Raw genomic sequence first — 21,296 nt, forward strand, 5'->3', positions numbered from 1 at the left:
GGAATCATTTCCCTATAAGATCTGTGAGGTTCAGGTGCTGTAGGTGAAGAGAATCTTTGGAGATTCTTCCAAATATCTTTTTCCAATGATGTCAGGCATTCTTTTAGTAAATGCACACAAGCATGGCACGGTGGTTTAACTGAAATGTTATTCAACCATGGCTGATTGGCAGATTCCCTAAGTGGCGACTGAAACTCCTTTAAACGTCCAGGCTAATGTGTGTCCTTAGGAAGGCATTTGACATTTAGCTCTGTAGTGAAACGAAATATAAAGGAGACAAAAACAAATATCTGCAAAGTAAGAGACAACGCAAACTTAAAAGGAGACAAGCAACCCAATTTTAAAACGAATCTGAAGACTAAGCAGCACAGGCCAGCTCCTGCCCTACCTTTGTGGTCCTTCAGCATGATGCATTGCGGTTAACAGACTGTGCCATAGCGCTCATGGCAGTTTTACTTTGATGAAAATGTTCTGAGGGCAGAAGGGAAAATGATTGGCTCAGAGAGATGACCAATAAAACTGTAGAGGAGGTGGGTCCAAGCAACTACAAGAGGCGGGGCCAGCCAATCAGATGTCTCAGTCTCACCTCTTCTAGTTGTTTGGACCCACCACCTAATTGGTTATCTCTCTAAACTAATCATTTTTCCTTCTGCCCTCAGAACATTGTTGCGTAAGTAAAACTGCCATGAGCTGCTGCAGCACCAACCTCATACCCCCATGTGCCCGTCTCTCTCCTCCCATTTAAATAGTAAACTGGGGCGTGGGGGGGTACCCTTACAGGCCTTGTTTGGGACAGCTCAGGAAGAAAGAGGGGTATAATCCCATAACTGTGTACACTTAATTAACAGGAGATGGTTTTGTGAGCATGGTGTAAAACAACATATTAAAGAAAGTGCTAATTAGGACACCAGCCCATGAGGGGGGGGGGGGGGTACTTTTACCCGACCCACAGAGACTGTGCCAGCAGCTGGGGCCGTACAGCAGCCCATCCCGAAGGAAACGCATACCACTTTCATTATCTTTAAAAATAACACAGCAGTCTTCAGTCCGACCTCCGCCGGTCTCCAGACGCCCTTTTGTTTAATAAATCAAGCCTAAGAAGCCCCTGTCAATCAGAGGGAACCCCCCCCCCCCCACCCCCAAGTTCGTTTGGCTTGCCGAGGAAGATAATGCATTAGAGGAATGATGCAACAGCAGGCAAAAATCAACAGCAATCAACGGGATTAAAGGTCGCAGCTCCTCTCTCATCCCAGTGCCATCCCTGCTGCTGCCCACATCCACCCGGGTTCCTTCCTCAGAATTCACAATTATTCTTAAACACATTCCAGAAAAGACGGCTATATATATAAATATAAATATAAATCAATCTTCTGCAAACTGAGTGCTCGTAAATAGCAAGCGCATGGAAAATTGATGCCGAGTCTGGGGTAACAGGCCAGAAAGGTGCGGTGGGTTCGGTCAGCTTCCGGTGGAGCCGACTCGGCCCAGGTGTACGTGTAAGTTGATCCCCAAGGGTTTGCTTCTTATGAACCCCCCCCCCCCCCCCCACCACCACTGTCAACCGGACAAATGGCCACTGACAGGACAAGAGCACGACTTGCTTTGTCACACGGAAGCAGGTGTCACTCGAGCCTTGAAGACACCTCCCGGTCCCCGTCACCCTTTTTTTTTTTTTTTTTTACTTCCTTTGAAACAGGTTTCCGAAGCACGACAGTCTCTCTGGCATAGAAGAGGAGGAAAAAACTAATTTATGTGGCCACGCAGCGCCACCAAATCATAACCTCATTCTGCCCCAAGTTGTAACACGCTCTACAAACTGCTCCCTGACTCTTCTGCCCCCACCAGGCCATGTCCCTCATCTACGTCAACATGATGGTTCCTTGACCCTTGACCCCCAGGGCATCCATATTACACAGCCAACATGAACACTGGCCCTTTAATGAAACCACAGATTTCCGCGTTCACTCAGTGACAGGAGTGTCTTCCGCGAAGCCGACGCAGTTAACCTGCCCCTGTGCCAGGCCACGACCGATAGAGCGGCGGGAATATGGAGAAAATAAAAGGGAACATCGCCAACAACAGGGAAATTGGGGGAAATTCAACACAGCATAAATCAAGTCATGAGCCAAGGCATTAATTAGGCCTGAGGACGACATAATAAATGAGAGGAGGGCGAAGAGACAGAGTCACTAAGTCTAGGTCTATGGAGAGATCGCAGCCAATTGCAAGAAGCTAGGGGCGTTTTATGAAGGGTGCCAGTCTTGAGACCGTGGTACCCGATCCTGTGCTCGGCCCTGAGAGACGCATTCCGGCCCAAAGGCCTGGTGACGCAACACACACGCGTTACCCGAGAAACTTCACGGGCCGAGGCTGTGAAAAAATATGTTGAAAAAATCAGATCTTTTACACACACAGGCACACACACCCATAAGTCTTTGCCTCATCAACTTCGGCTCTCACAAAAGTCATCCCTCGTGCATTTAAACTAGTGCAGGACCACTGAGCAATGCATCCAGCATATCACAAATTACCTCATTAAAGTTCATCGCATTAAGCCACTTTTATGAATTTACCTCAGTCCCTGGACTATTGTTCACCAGGAAATTAGATTAGAACAACATTTGATTCCCCCCCCCCACCCACCCCCATACCGAATATGTGCTTTCCAATTATTTCTGGAAGAGTACAACACAACAACTGCAATGAAAAATGACATTTTCTCTCCTCTCATTCAAATCCAGAAGAAAACAAAAAAATAGTCTCAGTGCTAATCAACATAATTAGCCAGCATTTGAGAATATAAGCTACCAAACGGCTCGCAGGAATGATATTTCTCTGCTGACGCCCCTTGCAACACTGAGACAACACACACACACACACACACACACACACACACACACACACACACACACACACACACACACACACACACAGGGCTGCAAGCCGGACAAATCGCTCATGCAGCAGTTGAAGGAACCTTCTTCCAACATTTAATCAATGTTGTGAGAGGCAGACGGTCCAGTTCCAACATACGGCGGCGCTTTTTGAGAACCCCCCCCCCCCACCTCCATCCCCCTCATACGGGCCCGCAAATTAAGCCAATGGTAGCAGACACCCGCAGACTGCAGGAACACAAGACACAGAAGTGATTGCACAAACACAGCCCCCTACTTTACTGGTTAAAGATGAACATCGGCGGCGTGTAATTATGCAAATCTCCCTTTACAGGGCTGCGATCACCGCGGGCAACAAAATTGACATGGCGTGAGGTTCTGCTCCATCTCCCTCAGTCGCTCCCTTCCCCTCTCCTCTCCTCTCCTCTTTCACGGCCCATGCAGACGAGCGCCCTGCATGCACGTGTCTGCTGCACGCCCGTACATACGAGCGCCTCCGCGATGCTGGGCGACCGTGGGTTTTTTGGTTTTCTTTTGGAGCGCCGTGCCTTTAAGAGCAGGCCTGCAGGCATGGCGCCGATCCCTGAGGTTAGAACACAAATTGGCTGTCATTGTACTCAGCGCTTTGTAGGGGAAAGTCAAGCCTAACTGCTGTTGCCTATCTGCCCCGCGGGACCCATGCGATGAAAGCCGCAGTAGCAGCAAAACGGCAGACGCAAACTCAGGCCTCAAAGAAACAAAAAACACCCCCCCCCCCCACAGAAACACTTGCACTGTGGTGATTCTTAGCTCTGTCGGAAGTTTCGCTCAACAACAAGCTTATTTAAATTTATTTATTTATTGGGGGGGGCATGGGTGTCGAATCAGCCTGCGTGTGCCATACCGACAGCCCCCCACCCACTGGTCCACCTTCTTACAAGCTGCACCTGCATTCCCACCTCGGCTCTGTCTATGGTTACCATGGAGATGCCGGGGCAGGTATTAGGGGTCCCGGTGGCTAATGTATTAACTGACATGGCTAAGGGTGTGGCTCTGCCTGCCAGAGGGGTCCGGGAAAGGTTCTAGGAGGGTTCAGGACCCCACCAGGACCTATTTCCTCACATTAACCACAAGCTTAATGTGGGGGGGGAATGAAAGGGGTTTTTCCTTGTCACAGGCCAATGTCACAATTCATGCTGCAGATAAAATGGTATGGAGTGATTACAGTTGGGGGGGGGCGGGGGGGGGGCACTGCCTGACCTTCACCCCAGTCAGGGGGGTTTGAAAGAGAAATCAGGCTTCAAATCAACCCAGTGCTCATCAAACCCCACAAAGAGAAGAGTGTGGATGAACAGCGACTCGCAGTGATTAATGCCAGGAGTCGTTTTGCCGTTTCATAGGTGTGGTACTGATCCGGACACCCAAGAGACGGCCATCACTGCCACACGGAGAAGGGGGGCGTAGGGGACACTGACTGCGGCCGACACACCGACAGTCTGCAGGAGAGGAGCAGCGCCAACTGCACGTCCAGCCAGTCCAGCTCTAATGCGCTCCTCAAATTTCCTGGATTCAGCTGCTCAGAATATTCCCGGGAGGATACTGCCACTCACCCGGCTCGTGCTGGACTGGGAACCATTCAGTGTAGGAAAGAAAGGGCAGAAAAGCCCTTGAATCCACAGAAGGAGAACATAAACAGCATATTTCCCTGCCTGACCTTTGACATGCAAAACCCTCCTCAGGCTGCAGAAAACTTCAGGGAGCAGAAAAAGTGACAAGAAACAGGGCCGTAATGAAAGGGAGCAGCTATTAAAGCACAGGCAGCAAACCGCGGAGGTAGCTGGCACATTGACGGGTCACCGCTATATGCTCTGGACAGCATGCCCAGTCTGGCCACCCAATGCAGAGTCTTAATTGGCTTAATAAGGACCCACAATGAGGCTTGGGAGGGGAACACATGTCAACAGCCATGGAATCCCTTACCCAGAAGCCTCCAGGGTGGGGGGAGGAGGACGACCCACCCATATGGCTCCCAGGACAGAATTAAGCCTGAAATCCAGGGTTGCACATTTTCATCCCAGTCCAAGCTCGGGCTAGGTTCCTCGAGAGCACCTCCCACCCCCGACACCCAGGATGGCCCCGGACGCGGGAAAGGGCCCTTGAAACTCTCAGCCCTCACCTGATGAAGCATGGCACCCTAGACACTAACCCCGCACACGCCAAGCGCAGGGTGACCCAAAGCAGCCATTACGCTCAAGACAGCTATGGCATCAACAACAGCAGCCGTCCACCGATGAGAGGCAAAGCTCTTTAAAAATACCCCAGAATCGATGGAGGGACCTCGGTGCTGCTCTCAAGGGCAGACGGCAGCTGCCGATTCCCCGTGAAGGCGGCCGCCCCCCTTCCTAATCCCGCTAACGCTCAGCTCCGCCAGGTCACTGCTCCAAAGGGCAGCCTAACAAACACCACAGGACCTTTCCCAGCAGGCTTCACACCCCGTACCAGAGGGGGACCAGGGGGCGGGTTTTCAGAAGCGGCGCAGCATTCTTTCACCACCTCCCCCAAAGACGACAAAGCGGCCTGACAAGAGACTTAAACCTTGGCACCAAAGGGGAACAGCAGCATGAGCCTGTACACGACCGCGTCCGGTTAAGAATGGGGACGACCCTCTTCCTGACATACGGACGCTCCAAATACCATGGCCCTCCATCTGCCCATCGCAAGCACAAAACGTCATGTTGTTAAGGGTGCCGACTGCCTCCTCGCTGGGAGCACGCTGCCATAACTGGCTACAAGCCAGAGAGAGAGGGAGGGAGGGAGTGGGGAAGGATACAAATAAGACCAGAGGGGAGACAGGCAGAGGTCAAGGGAGCTTGCCGCTTTAAAGACATCAAACAGAAGAGGGAAGCATTACTGTTTATATCTACAGAGTTTATTATGTCTCTGTGGCAGCATTACGAGGTCAGCGTGGCTACATTTTCCAGTTATAACGGACTTGAACTTCATCGCCTCTAGCGAATAGTGCGAGCCATCCAGCGGACACACTTGCAGTGGCGGAGAACCGGAAAGCTGGCGTCCGGCACGTGGGCTGCAACGGTGAAGCGGGGACTGGGGGAGCAAAGATGCGTGCGTCGTGGTGAGCGCCGGCGTGCGTCGTGGTGAGCGCCGGCGTGAGACGTTCTCACATGCGGCACCTGGCAGTGAAAGGTCAGGTCCAGATAGGATATCCAAGGCAAGGGCCGGGGGCGCTGTGAGGTTTAAGGGTGCAGCCAGAACACAGTGGAACCACACCCCCCACCTCCATCTCACATCGCCCCAACCGATTAATTAAAACAAACTCGAACCATGTAAAGTGAGCTGTGTAGAAGAATGCAGAGTGCTTCATGTTTTGGCTGACTTGTATGGGAGCATCTTTCAAGCTCTGCTCACACACACACACACACACACACACACAAGACAAGACACATCAAAGCTGCGCACAGGACTCAAAGGCAGGAAAGGATGGAAAAGGAGAACAAAAATAATACCGAATTCAACGTGAAAGCAGGCAGGAAGGAAACTACAGAAATGCCATTAGGAGGGAGGGAGGGAGAGAGAGAGCACAGAGACGGAGGGAGGGATAATCACTCACTCTGCTTTCTGTTGGGACAAACCCAGTTAATTCAGAAACCTACAGATGAAATGAAGACAGAAAGAGGGTTCAAACACGCCGACTGCTATATAACACCCGGGAGGGGGACAGGAAACTCAGGCATCTGAGTAAAATGAACAAACAACCACAAACGAGCGACGTAATGAAAATAATAAATGTCCATATGAATCAGGAAATAGTCGCTTCACAGTCAGATGCATTTTTACTTCACTGTGAAACGAGAGCCAGGTTTTGAGGTTAAAAGCAAAGATGCCGCGCTTCCACTCTCCCATCTTTCATCTCGCTGCTGAGCGACCGCTGTCGTAAGGCTGCTCGGTTAATGGGTCAGACTGCAGTTCCACGGCGAGCAACAGAATCATGCTAATGCTGCTAACGGAACAGAGGGCAAGAAAAGAAAAAAAGGGGGGGGGCGGGGCATCAGCTGGCTTTTGGAGGGGTGGGATGGTGGTCTGAGGCTGGCATTTGCGACCTCATGCTGATTCAGGCCACAACGGGCACGAGGGACACAGCTGTCAAGCAAGCAGGGCATCAGAGGCAGCCCACCCCCGTCCCTAAGAATAATTTTTAAGGGATTAAGTAGGATGGTTCCGACACCCCCGGTAAATGGTACAAACCTGCAAGTTCCAGAAGCAGGAGGATGAAGGTTAGGGAAGTTCTCACCCCCTGCCACCTATATCTAATATGTGCCACCAAAAAAATATTCAGCATCACATAAGGATGTAAATCAAACGGTCGAACTCTGAGCCGTGACACGTGTCAACTGGGATCTAACTCCTCGTAGATCTCCCCCCCACCCCGGCAGAGACTTAGGGCGTCAGGGGGCAAGACCGCCAGAAAGTCAGCGCAGCACCGGCTGCCCCGATTCCTCACAGCCGGGGGCTAATAAAGCCCCCCAGCAGCAGCCTGACTGATGCCAATTAAACTCCCCGAAAAAGGTGGCAGAGAGAGGTGACTACAAGACACATGCAGGCTTCCCTAAAGACAGCTACCTGTGAGAGGACCCTCACTGCCAGAACCCAGTCCAGAACCAACCAGCACCTGGGAGCACCATGACCCAACTGTGAACATCGCCCCCACCCTGTGCCTCCCAAGGACACACATTTTCCCCGGTGGTGAATTTTCCCAAATTTTATTTTGGTAATTCAGTGCCTCACACATGGGCCAGCACCCCCTAGCCCAGTGTTTCCCAATACAATTCTCAGACATCCACAGACAACCCAAATTTTTTTTTTGCTACCCTATCAGGAGCTCGGAGGGAGCAAAAATGTGGACCGGCTGTGGGTCCCCGAGGCCCGGATTAGGAAAAACTGCACTATTTTATCTTCTGTCTCTTCTGGCATCACAACATAGACGCGGGACACCTGAAGGCGTGCTGTCACACGGAGGTCCTGCTGGCACTCTCAGCTGCCTTCCTGCATTCTTCAATGCCCAACACCCTCTCTTCACCACGGAAACCGCTGGCAAAACAGAAATCAAACAATAGTCCCAGACAGGTGGGTAGTTGATAGGCACCCAGGCCAGCGGACAGTCAGGGGGTCACGCACGGCACAGCAGCACCAAAGCATAAGTGGTCATATTTACGTAACTGTACACCGTGTTTGGTTTGCATTCATTTGAGGCAGACTTCAGTTACGGCAGCCAGTCAAGCGGAAGACTGGCCTCCCGTCAGTGAGGCCCGAGTCTGGGAACAGGCGTATCATGAGAACGGGCCGGGCACATATCTGGAGGACCAGGAGTGAGCCAGAAGGTAATCTGCCACCTCAGGTCTGGCAGCGTGGGAGCCTGTGGCTCACGCAGCTGGTGTGCATGTTTGCCCGGGGGGGGGGGGGCTGGCACTCAGACAATCACATGGCATGTTGCATGGCTTCTCCCCCGTGGAAAATATTTTGCGACATGCTCATCAAGGAAGAGAGGAGGAGTGCTTGGATTTTACCAATCACACGTGCATGTTTAAGTCATCGAAACGAATTCATAAATACATTAAATGCCCCCCCCCCCCCCCCAACTGCTATCATTGTTGTCAGGATGGATAAATTACGGACTGGCAATGAATCACAACAAAGGGCTTGTGGTGGGGGGGGGGCATATTTTAAAAGAAGCTCAACCAGGCCAGAGTGCCCAGGGGGACTGGGGCCCAGGCTCACAGGCAGGACCCAGCTTTCGGGGAGCCAACACCAGCACACACATTCATTATTCATGACCTTGGAGGCCGAATACCTTTGGGACGGATCTCTGCAGACTGGGGGGGCATAAGAAGCCCCCTTTTGAAGGTTTGGCAGAGGCTGGGTTTAACGAGGCCCCCGTCAGACAGAACGGGAGGCCCACAGCCGGCCTCGCTACATTGGATCCCTTCCAGATCAGCCCCCATTCCTCCCCCCCACCCCCAGAGCACACGATCTCCAACACCACCTTAATGAGGGCAGGAATAAATGAGGAAGAGGAAGCTCCAGTGATCCACAAAGGCAGAAAAACTAGCAGCATCTTTGATCACAAACAAGAGGAGAGAAGGTGGGGGGGGGGGGCTGGCAAAGTCTGGAGAAGACGTTTCAGTTAGCCCCCCCCGGGAGAGAAAGACAGGAGGGGCGCTGTGTTCACATTACTACTAAACCAGCCGGGGGGTGGAGCTGCCACCGAGCCGGGCCTCATGGAGAAGGAGCCATGCAGAAAGTCCCCCCCCCCCCAGTCTCTGCTGGTTAGGGAGATGGATCGACACCCTCCACGCCGTAGCATAACGGCAAGCTGCAGCACAGACGTATTAACATGTGGGAAACGACATGTTTGCAGGAAACGGATCGCTCACATTAAAACCATATGCTTCAGTGCCACACATGATTGATGCGTCATAACGAGGAGGAATTTGAGCATTTTTCTACAAAGCTCGAGGTGCCGCTTACCGCCTAAAGCGCCTAACATCGCCCTGGAACTAAAGATTTACGCTGTCTCAGATTGATCATATTTATACTCTGCAAAATCACTTGCGCACCATTTTCAGGCTGGGTGGCTCACGGTCCCATTACTCTCTTTAATGGGGGAGTTCCAGTGATTACATCATTGCTTCCAGGGTGAAAGGTGAAGTCGAAAGCACACAGGGCACAGCAGGATTAACTACACAACAGAAATGCATCCTCTATGCGCAATGAAGGTTTCTCTGTTGGCAAATAGATTTTTTTTCCCCCCACCTACTGCAATGCCCCTTTTAGACTAACAAGCCACGGAAGTCGATTTCTGAAGAGATTTGACTGCGGAGATGCATGGGCAAAAATGCTTCGATGGCGGGCACAGGCAGCTGCACGCCATACCGTTTGACCTTGTGTCTCATGTTCCCGAGTTCCCAGACATTTCATAGGATCAGATCCGGAGAACCGGAGCCAAAGCGCTGACTACAATCTCGCAAAAGTGAACTCCCACAATGCACTGCAGCCCCCACACAGTGCTCTGGCTCCAATTTGGGTCCCCATACGGCCATTCGAAAGGATCAGGGCTTTTCACGGAGCGATGCCGAATGCAGAGGAACGTGTAACTACTGGGAAAGTATTTGTTTGGAAGAATGTTTTATAACAATAATCAGTTGTACTCGAAAACAATAAGAGGCAGAAATGTATGCAAGTTACGCGACTGAAAAGATAAACACGCGGCAAAAAAATGTTACGCGTTGTAAACCAGACTATTTCGGGAGAGTAACTGCTTGGAACAAAATGGCATGTGTTACGGGAAACAGCTGACGAGAATCCAAATTACCATCTACAGAAGCAAGCAAACAGAACGAAAATATATGAAAATGGGGAAATAAAGTTTTATGGCGAGGACTGTAGAGGTGAAATTAGCAAATGATGGTAAAGAGGAAATTAGCAAGGACAGTAATGAACAGCGAAGTCTCTGCTGCGGTGCCTCAACATGTCAACTCACATGATCCCATCCCCAGGGTACTTCGAGAACTTAACCCACTTTGCACTTTGAAGTAGATGTACTTAGGCAACTGCAAGGTATAACGAACCCCCCCCCATCACCATATTATACACAGACACATACATGGACAGAAATGCGGTGCTTAGAAATGTCATTAATTAAACTCATTATTAAATTATTAGCGATAATCACAGCAGCAAGAAAAACACAGAAGACTGAGATTAGGGGAGGTCCATTATAAGAACTGCAAGCTAATTAATGAGGAAATGAGACTTATTGTGCATTAACCGCCAGTCTATCATAGGTGGGGGGGGGGGGGGGGAATCCCAGAATTCCCTGTTCCATTCTTCTATGCCCAGCTTGGAGGGACCTCTCAACGTTACACCCAGGGGGGAGCCCATTTCAGGAGGAGGAGATCGCACTGCTCTGTGGTAAATCTAGGACTTGCTGGAATAGGATGAACTGCAGCCCAATATGCACGTGTCCAAAGATCACCAGCACAGTGCAGGGAAACGTTCTAAAGCCTCACAAGGAACGCTACACTACCACAGCAGCCTGTAGACGGTGTCTTTGAACATTGATTCTTGGTATTGGAGAGGAAAGTAGGCCGGTTCATTAAAAGTCCAGAAGGCCAGCCAAGTAGAGGAGTCCCACTTTGAGGAAGAGTACCTGACTCAGGCATGCAGAGAGGCTCCGGGATAAAGGACAGCGTGGGGAAGAAAGGACCCCAGCCCTGGCCAACAGGAGGCGGCCCGCCATCGCTTTTAGTGTCTTTTGTGTTCAAGTGCCCTTGTTGGCTGATTGCAGAATCCTCTGGAAGATCATAAAGGCCACTTGACAATCAGGAGCCCGCAGAGCCGAGCAGAACCACAGGTTCCGGGGCCTCGAGGTGCCCCAATTCCCCACCCCTCCCATCCCAACCCCTCCCCTCTGAGAGGGAACCTTTCTGCCACGAGGCAGAAGAACAGGCCTGTCTCTAAAGACTGCGGGAGATCAAATGAACGAAGGCTCATAGCGGGCCTAAAGAGTCTTCACCTCTGGAGCCGTCGGCACACAAAAGCCACAAAGTGAGTCGCATACCCTGCCACATTCTCAACCTCAAGGCTAGCCCCGGTCTCCCACCGTGTCACACTTCTCCCACCCCCACACCAAAAATCTAGGCAATCACAGCAGAAAGTGATGGCCAGGCAGGCCTCTTCCGTCAGGAAGGACTCGAACGTCAGGAGACGGGAATTTACTCTGGAGGACACAAACCTGACAGGTAAGATGTCACCGCAGTTCAGGATCACCAAGTTCACGTATATCACAGCTTGCACCCACTAGCACATCGTCAGGACACTGAGGAGAATATAACCTTGCCCTGGGGTACCCCGGGAGACGACGGTAAAGAACCTGGCGCACACGCCGTTCAGAGGTGACCCTGCCACTTACGGAAATGGAAGAGAATGTAGGCCTGTCCGCAGACGCAGACAGAGCGCCTCGATGCCGGGGTACGGTTGGAAATTCCTGGAGATTTTGGCAGGGCAGAACAATAACATGCTTCCATAAATAGGCATAAAGGAACACAAAACAGCCGCAAGCAAACCTTGCACTCTGACTCCTTGTGTGAAACGTGAATCTCCGGGACAGATCGAACTCCCGCCGCGTAGCCGTCCCACGTTTTAACACAGGTGGGGAGATGCAGTTGTGACCGAGGTCAAAGGTTAAGTGACAGCTGAGCCAAGAGGACGTCAGCTGTTCCCTGGGTGTAAAGAACACGGCCCACAAAGCCCTGGTGTTCTCCAACGCCCCCCACACGTGCATTTCTGCCTCTGTGGGATCGATGTGCTTCACAATTCCCTAATCCAACCCCAAGCAGTAATGCGACAGAAAGTGCTGGAACCTCGAGGGCATGTTTTTTGGCCTACAAAAAAAAACAAAAAACTTTTTTTCAGGAGCTACTATCTTCAGGAGGTCATTTCATCAGAGGTTATCCCCACAAAGTCAAATCTCTCTCTATCTCTCCCTCCCTCTCTCTCTCTCTCTCTCTCACACACACAGACACAAAGGCAGTGACTGAAAAGTGAGCCATCAGCTGCCACTCAGAGGTGACGATCACATCTTCATGCTCCCACTGCTGTCACTAAAAGTTCCATCTTCAACAAGCTGCTAAAGCTCTGAGTCAAACCTCACCGAGCAGCGCCAGGAGGATGCGTCACGACTGCACGACAGGCTTCTGCGTCAGATGGCCGCAACGGCAAAATCAGCTCGATTTTTAGACGATACCTAAACCCAGTTAGCTTAAACACAAGTAACCACACATAACCTTCGATCCCAACGGCACAGAAATAGAGTCAGCGGGGCAAGGAGTCACAGCGATGCCCCAGACTGAGCCTTTTCTGTACCATGAAGGAGACTCACCAAGGAAAGGAAGTGGGAGCAAAATTAAATCAAAGCGCTGCTTCTGATCACCTCATTGCCTCTGAGCTGTTTGCTTTCCCTTTGTAGAAAATTCCCAACCAGAGGGGAACAAACCAAGGGGCCGCACAGGAGTCCTCGGGGTCTAAAGTAACCCCGGCAACAGGGTACAGCTCGCACCCTCGTGGGACATGAAAGCGTCTCAGAAATTAGTTTAAAAGAAAGTTTGATTTGCTCCCCCAGTCACACATAACATCCACCAAACATGTGCTTAAAGCGCCCAAAACAACATGCCTCTCATATGGATTACGGCCATGTTTACAGCCCAGCACTGAGAAACCCATAACCTGACTGGCAGAGACAATGTCTCAGAAGAAAGAAAGAGCACAGTGACACAAACCGCAACATCTGCGAGAAACAGCCACAGCCTTAGCCAGCAAAAGCGCCCTGCATCGCCGTGACCTTAATCAGCAGCGATGCTGAGCGAGCGGCGATACCATCTCACCAGGCTTCTCTTCATGCAGCATTAGCATCTGTGCCCTTATCAGGCAGCCTTAAAACTGCCAGCTCCGAGTCCATCTCCTCCGTTTAAGTGGCTCAGCATTTGATAAACTGCGTTACCAGGATACTTTTCAACGTTATCAAACTCTACAATTAAACTCCCGTGGGGGGACCTTTCCCAACACCGGATGACACATTAGGTCCCAACGTGAAATGGCTTTCAAGTCCGCACGTGGAGGGTCAAAGGTCAAGCTTACAGGCTACACAGAGACGAAGCAAAAGCATTTCTAACCGTGACTGCCATGATGTGCCATATTTATCACAGCCGCATTACATTCTTTCATTTTGCAGACGCTTTTTATCCAAAATGACTTACAATTAAGAAAGCAGGGTCAGTCAGTCCCTGAAACAGCTGGGGTTTAAGAGCCTCGCTCAAGGAGGGGGGGGGGGGGGGGGGGGCAACAGTGACATCACTCCGCCATCCATGGGATATGAACCAGCAACTTTTTGATCACGGACACGGAGTCCTAACTCACGGTGCCACGCATCGACTACTTCATTATTAATAAGTATAATAGCATACAATAATTATATTACACAATTAGTATAAAAAAAATTCATGTATCATCATTGTTAGTAGTATATTTTTATTGCAGTAGCCCCCCCCATATCAATGGATGATACATTTCAAGAGCAACCACAGATAGGGGGGAGCCATCCACAGACCCCATATATACAGTGGTACCTCGGTTCTCGAACTCACTAGAACTGGAATTTCTTGAAAGTCGAACAAACCAGTTTGACCTAGAACTCTATCTGAATATCAGAAGTCGAACCGTGAACGTTGACCTAATATAAATTGTACGCGCCAGGAAATGAGTCATACTACAATGCAATTCTTACTTGAATGCCTTCTTCACAGACTGGACGATTAACCAAATAAAGCAGCGCAACATTACAGTAACTAACAATAAATATACTTCTAACTTACGTGTACTATTAGAGCATTTATGTCATTTATTTAAACTTTATTTTACCAGGTAAATTAACTGAAAACCAGTTCTCACTGCTTTACGTGATATTCGGGAGAAATAGCAGATTACGCATCGGAATTGCCTTGGATACAAACGTCATGCGTGTAACTAAACTCTTCAGTCAATAAGGGCAAAGGTGTGTCGTCACGGAGGCGGTTCCAGTTTGTGCAGCCGGGTGAGAGGTCGCAATGCATCTAACCGTAATGCATTGCGTCAGGATCAGAATGCGTTGCTTTAAGCCAGCGCTGTAAGCAAGTCGAACGCACCCAATGACCGGACTGGGGAAACAAACTGAAACGCGGACTTAATACAGAGGACTAATGAAAACAACCAGAAACAGCTGATCACATGGGGATCCCACACGAGGTTAACGAGGGGGCGTGGCACACGGATGGAGCGGACGATAGGACAGGGGTAATGTTGAGTTAAGATCTTTATCGTTTTGGACGACATTAAGAAAAAAATGCTGCTCTTGTTTTATCCTGTTCATTTTGTGTTTAAATGCTAAAAAAAAAAAAAAAAAAAAAAATACAAAAAAAAACATATTTAGGTGTAATTTTGGGGGGCCGGGAACCAATTAATTGGTTTTCCATTATTTATTATGGGAAAAATTCAATCAGAACTCGAACTTTTTAGGATTCGATCCGGAGTTCGGAACGGATTAAGTTCGAGAACCGAGGTACCACTGTAATGTGATTTTCGTGTACATAAAGTTTAATGAATAAATTACACATAGTAAGACATTACCAACATTAAAAACAGTAATACTAAAGGACATTGTACACTATTATGCAGCATTGTACAGTATAATCCTCTCAAAAGAAATTCTGACGTTAGCATAATTCAAGAGATAATAAACCAATCAAAAATATGCATATAGGGATGACTGAGCAATGAATATTATGCTTTACACATTTTTATAACACAGACACTATGATATCATGGCAACAAATGTGATCAGTAAGAACACTAGTGGCAGCCTGGATGAGTTCTGCGGGAAACATGGATGGCAAGAATGGCAAAACACGCCCATTCTCTATTCTTCTAGGCAATGATCCCAAGCTAGCCAATCAGAACACAAGTGCGACACAGCACAACGATACGGGAAGTTATGATGCGTTCCATTTGCCCTCGGAACTCAGATTCCAAGTCGGATTCTGATTTTTGAAGCCGTAAGTGACAACATGCACGCTCAACAGTGGACATGTTGCTATTTTATACATAAAGCATCGCGCGTAATGTGCTATCAACTGGTATTGCTAACAATGGCTAACAATCAACCGGGCTAGAATTGGATTTCATGATTAGTCAGATTATTTGTCGGATTTAAGTTAGTTCGGGCTAATGTAAGTGAACGAAGATAAAAGCCCATTTAAACTGAGGCACCTTAAATCCGGCAAGTTGTCTGGCTAAGCAAAAAATTGATATGGGACCATGGTATTGCTACTTCTATGGCAAATGGAACGCATCAGACTTGGTTTTCCCAAGTTTTTAGCAGATGAGACGTAATCTCGGCAACCGAAACTTGGATCTGAAGGCAAATGGAACGCACCATTAGCACGCCCCCTCCCTACGGCCAGAGATCGTGGCCACGCCCCCCCCCCGGCCAGAGATCGTGCCCACGCCCCCCCCCGGCCAGAGATCGTGGCCACGCCCCCCCCCCACGCCCCTCCAGCCACTCATAATAGGAAGGAATCGATAAGGCTGCCGTGGCCTGTATGAGACAGGCCTGCAGCAAGGCCGGAAACTGCCGCGTCAATAGACATAAGCTTAACATTTCATTAGGACGTGGCAGGCAGTTTAATGCACAAGAACAAGCAATAAAAACACTGAGTGACAGAGAAAGCACAGCGGTCAATATCTCAATACCCCCCCCCCCCCCCCCCACCTACGCAAGCCCCCTGCTCCCGGGTGACGCTTCTCATACATGCACAGAGCTGACAATACCCAGAAATCACTGCTGGCACCACAGTTCCCAATGGCTCCGCTGTGTCCATCCGCTCAGCCAAAGAACACACAGAGTGTGCAGCGAGTGAGTGAGTGTGTGTGTGTGTGTGTGTGTGTGTGTGTGTGTGTGCCTGACTATAGAGGAATGGCGTCCCATTGCACATCCTCCCCCGTCTCCTCAGACCGCCCCTCATCTTACAGCGAGCGGCCACAGAAATGGGATGTACGGATGAATGGAGGAAACGGTAAACCGGTGTCTGGCTGCAGCATCACTTGAAATGCAGTGTCATTATATAAAATGCTACAGCGTTCCAGTTCTGCTAAGAACTAAACACCAAAACCCAGGCAGACTGCAGCCAGACATCATGCCACTGCAACGGAAGTGACGGGGGGGGGGGGGTTGGGGTGACAGCAGTGTACCATTTCTGCTCTGTCACCACCCCCCCCCCCCTCCACACACACACACACAGCCCTGCAGCGTTTGCACGAATATCACTGCCATTCCACCGCAAGGAATGAGCAACCCATTTCAGTTTGGGGGGGGTGGAGGAGGGCATCTTGTGCATGTTGTGTGAGCCCCAGTTAGGGCTCACCTCTCCACTCAGAAAAGCATTCTGAACAGTCACACATACACATAAAAAATTAAATTTAACTGAAAGAAAAAACACCCCCCCCCCTCCCAAAAAAAAAAAAAAAAAAACATGCTTTCAAAAAAGAACATTTTCACATTGGGCAGTAATAATGACATACTGCTCAGCTATTTTATCTTCAAAACTGCCTACTTTAACAGCAGCATTGGGGACTAAAGCAAGGACTGGCATGGTAAGAAAAGCTGAATGAATGAATGAATGAATGAATGAATGGTCCGGTTCAAATTCTTACCTTCCTCATCCTCCCGCCACGGGTGCCGGCGAAGACCACAGTGTTGCCGCGGTAATTGTAGGCTGCCACCGAACTCATGCCTTCCTCCCGGTCTACGAAGAGGGGGATGCCCTCGATGGTGCTGGTGCCCCCCAGGGGCTGGTTGAAGTCGTGCCCGCAGAAGTTGTCGTCGATGCGCAAGGGCTGTGGAGCGGCGAAGAGAATGAGACGTCAGCGGGCCGGCAGATCCAACCATGCAGAAACCACATCGCAAGGAAGCGTGGAGTATGTCGGCTCAGCTAGCAGGCTGCAATCCTGCGAATAAAACCTCACAGGCTTTCGGATTTCTGTGATTCATTCAGGAGAAAGTGCACTCTGGGAACACACGCAAACACCAGCGAGATGGAGATTTGGATGTTGGAGTTTCAAGCTATTAAACCAAGTTGTGGTGGGGGAGGGGGGGGTGGTATTGAATCCACCCTGAAGGGGCTGCGATTTCCAGAAAGGGCACTAAGTACCTGACCGTGTGAAAAGTGCAAATAATGAATCATTTAATTGCACACAAACCAGGAATTCATTTAGGCAGCATCAGTAATACACACCAAAGGATGCTTTCCTTTCCCGAGGCTGTTTGAGGTCCCCTCCCCCTTTGGACTGGGCCAAGTGTTAACGACTCAACTTTAAAGGGCGAGGAAAACCTGTGTTGTTCACAGACGCCTGCTAAGCACTGACTCACACACAGCAAACGCTGTTAACTTGCTTTATTTTTGTGAAAAAGGCCACCCGCAGTAAACACAGAAAGAAAAATATGTACGATATCCCGCTAGATTTCCTGTTCCGCTGCCATTGTAAAAGATCTTTCACTTTCCCCAGCGGCCCCATTCAGGTTGGGAAGCATCAGTCACCATGGCGATGCCCATTTCTCCCCCTCTGGTCGGAAGAGGCACCTCCGCGTTTCCTAGTGTCCTCCTCCCAGGTCCCCCATGCCAACGCTAACCCTAACCCTTGAACAGGAAGGAGAACAAGCAGGACATAGCACCTCTGAGGGATCCAGCTGGGCTATAGATGCTGGGCAGAGTGGAGTAGAATTGGGAGTGAGATCGCCCATCGATGACCTTGTGGGCAATGTATTAGCATTAGCTGCTAGCCTTTCCTAGTTAGCAGCCTGGATCACAGCACAGCCGCTCGAGTAAACAGAAGCCGCTGCTGTCGTTCTGCTCCCTGCCAGCAGCCCCCACAGAGCCGGTGCCCCTGCCCCCCCCAGAGACACAGGACAGAGTGCGCCTGGAAAGAGAGAAGCTTCTGAAACTGGCTGCAAATGACACGGCAGCCGCCCTGGGACTGGCGGGCTGATTATGGTAATGGTGCACACATCGGCCACGCCGCTCCTTCTCCTAAAAATACCGAATTATTCACGTCTGTCTCTCCGTCAAACAGTCTGCCTCTTTCAAAAGTGCCGGGAGCCACTGCATCACTAACAGCCAAGAAAACGTCCTAAAAATGAATCTGAGCACTAAGGTAAATTGGATCGGGCGTGTAGCCGCCCATGCCGGCCCCCAAGACACAAGGAACGGGGGGTGGGTGGCAGTTAAAGAATAAAGCGGCGAAAACCAGAGCGTCTGGCTATCGGCAAATCCATTACCGTAAACTTCATTTAGCCGCGTCTCGCAGAGCCACACCACGGCACCGCCGATGTCGAGCTCAGCGGCTCGAGACTAATGACACGCGTCTCGAAAAGTAATAAGAGCAAAAGGACAGAGTGGCTAATCAGGGAGGGGGGGTTAACATGTGGGTGCATTTCAAGGATCACGCTGGTGATCAGGTAAACCAGCATGGCCCATTCGCTAGTAGTAAATATGACGGGGAAGGTCATAATGTCACCGGGTTCTGACAGCTCAGCCCCCCCCCCGCACCTGTGCGATCCGCGAACTGCGGGGGAAGCGATTCCCCTGTTTCACTCTCACGGCAACCGCCCCCCCCCCCCCCCCCACAGCCCCCCCATAATCTTTCACTTCCCCTCCTCAACTAAACCCAAGACTCTCAGTTTTGCTACTAGGGGGAGGAAATCAGAGAGATTAAACGGAAGAAGGAAAAACGAAAATAATCCAAAGCCTTACAGTCATTAGGCTGCACGTGTCACTTATCACCCCGAAGATGACGAGCCCATGTCACCGTGAGAAAAAGAGCCGTCACCCTGCCAGCCGCCCCCCCCCCGCATCCCCAACGCCCAACCACCAAATCCTTGGACAGCACCAGCTGGTGATACTATCTGGGTAGGAATCGGTAAATCAGTGCCCACACGGAGAGGCACAGCTAGAGGTCAGCCTGCGGCCCAGCGTGGAGGCGGGTATCGGCCAACCAGCTGAGTGCTCTCGGCGCCCCCCCCCCCCCCCAAGAAATCTGTGCCAGGCTCCTGCTCGCATCAGCCTGCCAGTCATCTAAGCGCCACGGGCTTGTGACAAAATGGAGCATATCAGCGGCGCAAAGGGATGGGGAGGGGAGGCGCGGGGCTCTCTGAGGGTTAATTCGTCTCTCGGGTTGTTTGAGACGGTTAAACACCCCTTTGGGTTGAGCTCTCGGGAGGAGGCATTAATAATACGTGGCGATACGATCCACGGGCCTCGCCTCGCCACGGCTGGCCAAACGGCGCCATCGCCCCAGGAACCAGGGACCGGTGGATGCGGGGGGAATGTGAAACAGGGGGACATGCACGCACACACATGCACGCACACACATGCACGCACACACATGCACGCAAACATGCAGAGAGCGGCTTACATTCTGCTGTCAAAGCTAAAAGCACAGAAGGCTAGTACAGGTAGCAGACAAAACACGCTCCCCCAGCCAAGAGACAAACCACACTGACGGTAGAATTTTTTTCATGGGGGGGTGGGGGGTGGGTTGCCAACTTGCAACTTGAAATGGTAACACTCGTCAGCCACCCAAAGCCGTGTTTTAAAGAGCCGTTTATATCAAACGACGTGGGCTGCTCGTGTTTGACTCCGTATCCCCTTGATGGGAATTTTATGCCACCATCTGCCACAATAACTTTTACAATCTACACAAAAAAGAGCAGAAACAAAGCCAGGTAATTCTGCAGCTGCCCCACCCCCGAGCTCCCGAACCACAAGCTCCCTTCCCTGCTGATATTCATTTACAATGTTAGATCCCACCTAAGACTGTTCCCTGACACCATGACGACTGCTGCAGGCCCTGAATCCCAGCTGCATCCCCGCTGAGACGAAGCCCCGCTTCGAGGCTGGCGTAGGAAGTGCTTGGCACACATGGAGATCCTGCGTGCAGCTTCAGAAGACCTGTCTAGGCCCTAGAACTCGGGTTCCATTACAGCTCCTTCCTCCACTGCTCTTTGGTGGCCCCATTTTCCCTGCCTTATACCACAAATTTTGGGCCGGGGGGCGGGGAATGGAGGGGTTCACCCCTCAAGCCATCAGCACACCTCGTGTCTCCCCACTCCCGTCACATCCACCCCCTATTCTGCATTCACCACCATTTACGCACATCTCCACACGCACACGCAGTTTATTATCATGGAGATGAAGGTTGCATTCACTTTCAAGAGACTACAAAATACGGCAGAGAGGTCTCCGTAATAGCTGTCTGTTCTCGATTCCAGACTGTTTAATGGTGCTTAGAGAACAGTCCTGCCAGGGGCAATTAGCTCAGTCCAAACAAGCAAACAAGAGACATGACCTTTAATGAGAAGCTAATGAGTAGACAGAAGGGATGGTCGCCCCCAAGGGACAGACCCCTGGGGCTTTCGTCTCAATCCCCGCACGCTCCGCTAATCAGATCCGGATCCGCTAGACGCTCGCCGAGAGGCCCGTCGACGGCACGGCCGCGGTTTCCGGAAACCGAGTGCCACACTCGTCTCCCATTTTCCTTGCCATCACACATCTGACATAGAGAGAGAATCTCTCCCACGCACAGGAAACAGAGGCTTGACATTCACTGGCTACTCAATCAAATGTCCTGGTATCAGACACAAGCGGCGTTTGTGATGTTTAAACTCCAGTGTCCGCGAGTTGTAACTGGGCAAAGGGGTCCGGGCCACATATCACAATGGGGGTGGGGGGGTTGGGTGTGTATTCAGAGGAACACCTCTGGAGA

The 21,296-nt window shown here is 50.7% G+C and overlaps 1 protein-coding gene across 2 annotated transcripts in view; it reads right to left on the reverse strand.

The window, feature by feature from the left end:
• The window catches only part of LOC111851714 (plexin-A1-like), a 145,845-nt gene that overhangs the window by 91,296 nt on the left and 33,253 nt on the right, over positions 1–21,296 (reverse strand). For both annotated transcript variants that reach the window (XM_072715431.1, XM_072715430.1), the window contains exon 3: positions 17,190–17,372. In XM_072715431.1, the coding sequence (XP_072571532.1) occupies positions 17,190–17,372 (183 nt within the window). The remainder of the gene's footprint in view (positions 1–17,189; positions 17,373–21,296) is intronic.

Source organism: Paramormyrops kingsleyae, chromosome 8 (genome assembly GCF_048594095.1).
Source record: "Paramormyrops kingsleyae isolate MSU_618 chromosome 8, PKINGS_0.4, whole genome shotgun sequence".
In the NCBI taxonomy this organism is placed as follows: domain Eukaryota; kingdom Metazoa; phylum Chordata; class Actinopteri; order Osteoglossiformes; family Mormyridae; genus Paramormyrops; species Paramormyrops kingsleyae.